This window comes from Ursus maritimus, unplaced genomic scaffold, assembly GCF_017311325.1.
Source record: "Ursus maritimus isolate PB19 unplaced genomic scaffold, ASM1731132v1 scaffold_13, whole genome shotgun sequence".
Lineage (NCBI taxonomy): Eukaryota > Metazoa > Chordata > Mammalia > Carnivora > Ursidae > Ursus > Ursus maritimus.
The window spans coordinates 48,932,567-48,939,039 of NW_024423675.1; the positions used below are offsets into that span (position 1 = coordinate 48,932,567).

The 6,473-nt window shown below is 43.6% G+C and overlaps 1 protein-coding gene across 5 annotated transcripts in view; it reads left to right on the forward strand.

The window, feature by feature from the left end:
- AIG1 (androgen induced 1) overlaps positions 1-6,473 on the forward strand; it is a 322,928-nt gene that overhangs the window by 310,311 nt on the left and 6,144 nt on the right. The window contains exons 6-8 of one of the 5 annotated variants that reach the window (XM_040627865.1): positions 1,732-1,793; positions 2,577-2,638; positions 2,758-2,888. The exons of 1 other annotated variant lie outside the window; for it this stretch is intronic. In XM_040627865.1, the coding sequence (XP_040483799.1) occupies positions 1,732-1,793; positions 2,577-2,638; positions 2,758-2,821 (188 nt within the window). In that variant the 3' untranslated portion in view covers positions 2,822-2,888. Of the gene's footprint in view, positions 1-1,731; positions 1,794-2,576; positions 2,639-2,757; positions 4,469-6,473 lie in introns of those variants that run through there. 3 more of the 5 variants (XM_040627863.1, XM_040627869.1, XM_040627874.1) reach the window with 3 other exon arrangements.

Consider the following 6,473-nt stretch of genomic DNA (forward strand, 5'->3'; position numbering starts at 1 on the left):
GTCAGGTCTGGGGAAGTCAAGGTCACAGGGAGAGAGCCATCCTGCAGCGAGACGTGAATTGTGCCACCGTGTGCTCATTGCCATGTTTTGCCTGCACCACGGAGCTTATATACACAAATGGCAACTTAAAAAGATGAAGGATGTTCTCCTGCACTCCTTGCACACTGCTGTTGCCAAGAGTAATCAGCAGTGAAGAGATAAAGCCATCAGTATTTGAATTTAAATGTTAAAATAATAATAAATCTTATGGTCTCCCTAAGGTTAGTTTATAATAAAAATAACTTCTTGATCCTGGAAAACTTATCTGGTTTCTTTCTTCCTTTCATTCTCCACTTAATGACTGAAGTTACTATTTCCATGGTGGTCTCCAAACCACACTTGGTTTCTATGTAGATTGGCATGTCACCTCCAACAATTTCACCAGCTGCCTTTTCCTCTCCAGGGGTTATGATTAAAATATTAATCCAGTTTCTGGACTAATCTAGCAAGAAAGTTATATAAATCAATCTCCACACAGCATTTTAGTTGCTCTAAAAGACGCAACGTGTCCTCTCTTTTATTTGGTATGCCTCCACAAGAAAGTCAGGTTCTAGCAAAGCAGATAGATTTTTTTTTTTTTTTTTTTTTTACCTCCGTGACCCTCTCCCGCTTCCTGATTTCTCAAACCATGGGAAATGGTAAGCCCCAGTCAAGAATGCAGGTTTCTAGATGAGAAGAGATGAGGGGGAGGAAGACATAGGGGATCATCTACGCCGTGCCCCCTTGGCTGCCCTACTGTCTGGCAGTGCCGGCCTTAGCAAAAGTGCCTGCGGACCGGGGTCTGTTCGGTGCAGGAAGGCTGGATGGTCTTCTCCTGGGAGTGCTAATTCACCCGTTTGTTCTGCTAACTGGAAACCATCCAGAACTGCAAATCCATCACTCGGCAAGCATTTACTGAAACCGCCGCTGGGCCTAGCATTGGGCTAAATCCTTGCTTTGGAGGAGCTTACAATCTAATTACTATAATTAGAGACCAATTGAGATTAAACTATGGGACACTAAGTAGGAGTTTTGAAGAAAACGATCATTGTGGCCTGGAGTCGTTGGAAAAGATTTCATGGAGAACGCAGGACTTTGAAGGGAAGAGTAAAATCATGCGAGAGGCTTATGAAGTTGATGAAATGTGCTTAGGATAAGAGAACACCGTGTGGTGTCGCGGGCTTACGTGGGGAGGGGAGCCAGCGACGCCAGCGGCCGGAGGCACACCCCCTCGACGTCCTGCCAGCAGAGCCTCACACTGAGAAGATGGGATTTCTCTCAGGTCGAGAAGAAATTTAATCTTTCCTGAAATTGCTTAGCATTTGAATCAGGATGGTGACATTGCCGCTACAAAAATCAAGCTGACATCCTTAATTTATTTAGCCCTCTGATACAGAAATGTCATTGAAAGAAATGACTTTCTATCCACGCCAGTACAGGCGAAATTAAAAGCTGGAGGGCATTTTCGTGTGAAGTCAGGATCACCGGTGTCCAAAGGGCACTAACAGCCGAGAAAGATCACTGGTAACACCGCCTAGGATTAGGATTACAACAGGCAAGCAGCAGAATTCTGTTCCATTCATTTAGAAGAGGCATACTGTGGGTTTCAGTGTGAGTAGTTAATGAAAATGGTAATACTTCGTTTTCTTATTTTCCCTTAATTATTAACTTGGCATGCATCTGCATATTTTAATTGAACTCTGTGCATTACAGGCCCAAAGTGCCTCTGGAGGGATGATCCAGTTTATCCAGCTCTCCCCGAGGTCACAGAACAGGTGGGCCAGATGCGAGCATCTTTCAACAGGGCAAACCTGACTTTCCAAAGGAAAAGCTGTCAAGGCCCATTTTCTCCCTCATGTTGAGCTAAATTGCTGACTGAATCACCTAGTGTAGTGGGGTAATTGTGAAATCTTAACTGTAATTATTATGTAAAACGGAGATGTAGCTTTATTTCAGTTTTTCCTTTTGGGAAAGTTTTTCTTTTCTTTTCTTTTCTTTTTCTTTTCTTTTCTTTTCTTTTCTTTTCTTTTCTTTTCTTTTCTTTTCTTTTCTTTTTTAATGGAGGAAGAACAATCTTCTATCACTCCAAGTATCATTTGCCGATCCAGTTTTCCACAAAGGGGACAGAGGTCTTGCTGAAACCTATGTTTCTGAATTGTCTACACTTCAGCCTAAGAACCGACAGCAGAGTGGGCTGTGGTAGAAATGAGAGCAGGGCTTTCTGAGGGCGCCGGAAGGCCAGTCATAGGCAGCACCATGCTCCCTGGGCTGTGAGGAACCCAGTCCGTCCACGGTGCTCCATGCTCCATGCAGAGACCCTCACGGAAGCCTGGAGGCTGCAGGCTCCGAGAAGGGGCTTCTCAGCCACCACCATCTGGGAACTGTGTTTATTTCGCTGATCACAAGCCCAGGACGTTTGCAGAGCAGCAGCCCCAGCGCTTTGCAGCACACGTGCATGATGAGTGGTGTGCCTGTGTGGACACACACCCATGGGCGTTCCCAGGATCCTGCACAATTCCCTGAATGCTGGCTCTAACCGCACCCCTTGTCCAAAACAGGAAAGCATGGCAGAATATTCGATGAGAGAGAGTCATAGGGAAAGGCTCACATCTGCTCCAAGGTAGGCTTTGAATAAAAATAAATAATTCATAGACGTCAGCCTATTATTAAGAAAAAAATGAATTGAAACATTTTCAGAGTTGCGACATCATGTTGACAACTGTTGTGTTTGACACTAAGGTGCCTGGGACACCCAGGATCGATGTCACACGAGTCAACTGCAACTGGTCAGTCTCGAGGGTGACCCTGACTGTCGGCCAGCAAGTAGGGCAGCGGCCATCACGCTGCCCTTTCTCGACAGAGACCAACATCGATGACATGGAGTGCTAAAGAGCACCCACTCTGGGGACAGCCTGTCTGAATTCAAATCCTGACTGTGCATCTTCTCTTCACTGGAATGGTTCCCAAATATTTCAATTCTCCTCCTCCCGAGGGAGAGAGTAGACTGCATCTCCTGCCACCTGGACGTTAGGCATGGCTGTGTGACTTATGTGAGCAGAAATGACCTGTCACTTCTGGGCAAAAGCCGGTAAGCACTCCTTACTTAGAGTGGTCCCTGGTCCCACAGTGTAGGACTCCCCTGGAGGTTGCTAGAAATGCGGAGGGGCAGGCCCATCCCAGACCTCCCGAATCAAAATGTTCATTTAACGAACCCCTTGGGCAATTCATATGCACAGTCAAGTTGGTGAAGCCCTGCTCTAAGACGCAGAGCCATACGCACCATCTTCTCTTATCCCTGCCACTGTGACCGATGACGTTTCAGACAGTGGAGTTTAACCTAAACCGCTGGCCTGCCCTGAGATGGCCAAGAAGTGAAGCAAGAAGGAATCAAAACTTTGTTCTAAGGCACGAAAACCTGAGGGCTATTACTTGGACATAACCCAGCTGATTCAGCTGACACCGTCACTTAGTATTCTATGACCCTGGGCAAGGTACTGCATCTCCCTGGGCCTCCGTTCCCCGGATGTAACGGGGGAGATGGTAACAGTATGAGGATTAACAAGATACCCTATGACTAGAACCTGGCAAGTTCTACGTGAATATTAGCTTCTGCTATTGACACACTCCGTCCCCTCACAGCTCAAATCTTGCTGAGTGATGTGTGGTTCCCGTCTTCTTACCACGGGGACTGTAATGTCAAAACCTTCGTCCCTGGCAATGCCCCATCCCAAAACACACATATTCTAGGGACGAGTGGCAAATTGCACATCAGAAAGAAATGAAAAATTACCCCTTCTTGAAAAAAAGGCGATTTTATGGGAAGTTGGTCCAAGCATCCCTTCTCCGTGTCTTCACACGCTGGTCACCTTCTACTCCAACACCTGCTACCGTGCTGTCCCTCACCCTCCCACCTACCTCCCCAACCCCGCGGGCCTCTCCGGGCATAGCAGGTGTCCTCCTTTTCCATAAGTCTCCTTCAAATCCTGCCTTACTGTGCAACTTAGAATTTTTGTTTTTGTTTTGCAATTGAAAATTTAGACATAGTATTTGCTGCACATAAGGCTTTGTCCTGAATTCAACGCTGGGTAAAAAAACAAAATTCCTAATAAATGCTTATTTTTTGTCTTTTCTTCAAACTCAGTGTATGTAATTCCAGCACTGAAGGATTACCAAACCTGTTACAGGGAGAACTGGGGGAGGCACAGTGATGGGGATGGTTTGGAGACAGTTTCTGTTTGAGTCCTGGTTTTCAAAAGGGCCCAATAGATTTCTGTCATTAAAGTAACTTCTTATAGATGATAAATGCTTGATAATATGTTTAATGTGAAAATCATAAACAAAATATTGTTTATTCTTACCCAAATAAGTTGATCTTTTTCTCCTTGCCTCTTAAACTGTATATAAGAAAGCAAAATATTCTAAGCCAGAATAAATATTTTAGGGGCTTGGATTTCTCTTTCGTATTTATAAAATGACTTCAAAAAGAAGAAAAAATCATGGCACTAAAGCAATTTATCACCACTGCCCAATGAGCCACATTCTTCAGTTCCAACGTCTTAGAACTTCAACAGGCACCTGAGAGATCGAACCTCAACATTTTATATTCTCTAGACCGGGGGCAGCAAACATTGTCCTAAAGAGCCAGACGTGAAATATTTTGGGCTTTGGGAGCCACTGGTCTCTGTCACCACCACTCAACCCACTATAGTAGCACAGGGCAGCTCCGGACCACATGAAAACGGGCATGCTACGCTTCGATAAAGCAATTGGTGGACACTGAAATTTGAATTTCATACGAGGTTCACAGGTCGCTAAAGTCTTGTTTTTTTTTTTAACCATTTCAAAACATAAAGCCATTTTTAACTTGTTAGTGGTACCAAAAGAGGCAGCAGCTGGGTTTGGCCCACGGGCCATATTCTGCAGACTCCTGTTCTAGACTCACAAGTTCATGCTTCTTCAACCACACCACGAAGTCTCCCTAAGAGTCATGGACACATGATGTTTAGCTCAATATTCCCTTAAAAATCGGGTGTGAAATAATCCCATGAGCCTCTTTTTCTATTAGCTCAACTTGAAAAAACATAAGATCCTAAAGATGTCAAACTTTCACCAGAACTTATGCCAGTCTTACCCATAAAAATCACGTCACCCATCACCCTTTTCTTCACCACACACAATTAACAATTTACGGAGTAAGAAAATAGTTGGCAGTTGTCTTCATAGATGAAGTCAGTGTAGTCTCATTCCTTTGCCAAAAGGCAGAGAAACCAGTTCTCGATGCCTCTTCTCCCCGAGGCCATTCAAGGCCAGTTGACGCAGAGTGACTGTGAAGGACAAGCTTTGGCTTCAACGCGGATTTTTAACCAGGAATTTTACTACTTTAAAAAAATTTTTAATGATTTTTTTTAAAGAGCCTCGGTTTTTGCTATTTTTACTGACACTCATTTTAAAAGCAGCAGTGCTTAAAAACATTTTAAGTCTAGATGTCTCTATGGAAACCCAAGAGAACTCCGCTTTTATGGCCAATGACTGCCTACCTAGATTATACGTGCTGTTGGATCACTATGGGCCATCTGTGATACCAGAAACATCTCAGACCTGTTTTTCCAAAACTCTCTCTTATCAGATATAATTAAATCGATGTATCAGTTTTGCTGATGAGATCAGGAGAGAAAGAACTTATTTGAGGCTTCCTTTTCATTTTTGTTAAGACATCCCTATTTAAAATATTCTTATTACAAAAAGAATTTTGTAAATTTTGGCAGACATAATAAAAAGAATACAATCAAATAACCTAACAGTTGCTCTGAAATTTATATCATTGATTTTCCCCCTCCTTTCCACTAAAGTCAAATACATTTTCCTTTAAAAACTTAAGTTTCTCTCCCCAGATTGCTTATTCATTGCAAAGGAGAAAAAAAAATTATATAGTACAGAAGTCAGGTGATCAAAATTAACTGGGTGACCAAAATTAACATCACCAGTGAGTAACTGATGGCCTTTGGGTGCCTTCAGATTTAATATTCTGAGAACATAACATCACCTAAAATGCATAATCTGAATCTAATCATGAGAAAACACCCTTATTAAAAAAAGGAGAAAAGTGGGCACCTGGGTGGCTCAGACGGTTAAGCGTGGGACTCTTGAGCTCAGCTCAGGTCATGACTTCAGAGTCCTGGGATCTAGCCCCACATGGGGCTCCAGGCTCAGTGGGGAGTCTGCTTGAGGACTCCCCCTCTCCCTCTGTCCTCACCCCCCCCTTGTGTGCACATATACACGTGCACTCACTCTCTCTCTCAAATAAATAAATCTTTTCTAAACATTTTAAAAAAGAGAAAAGTTGAGTGGGGGCAGAATGATTCAAAAAATGTCAATGTCATAAAAGGCAAAGAGAGGCTCTGGAAATGTTCTAGATTAAAATAAGCTGAAGAGGGGCACTTGGGTGGCTCAGTTGG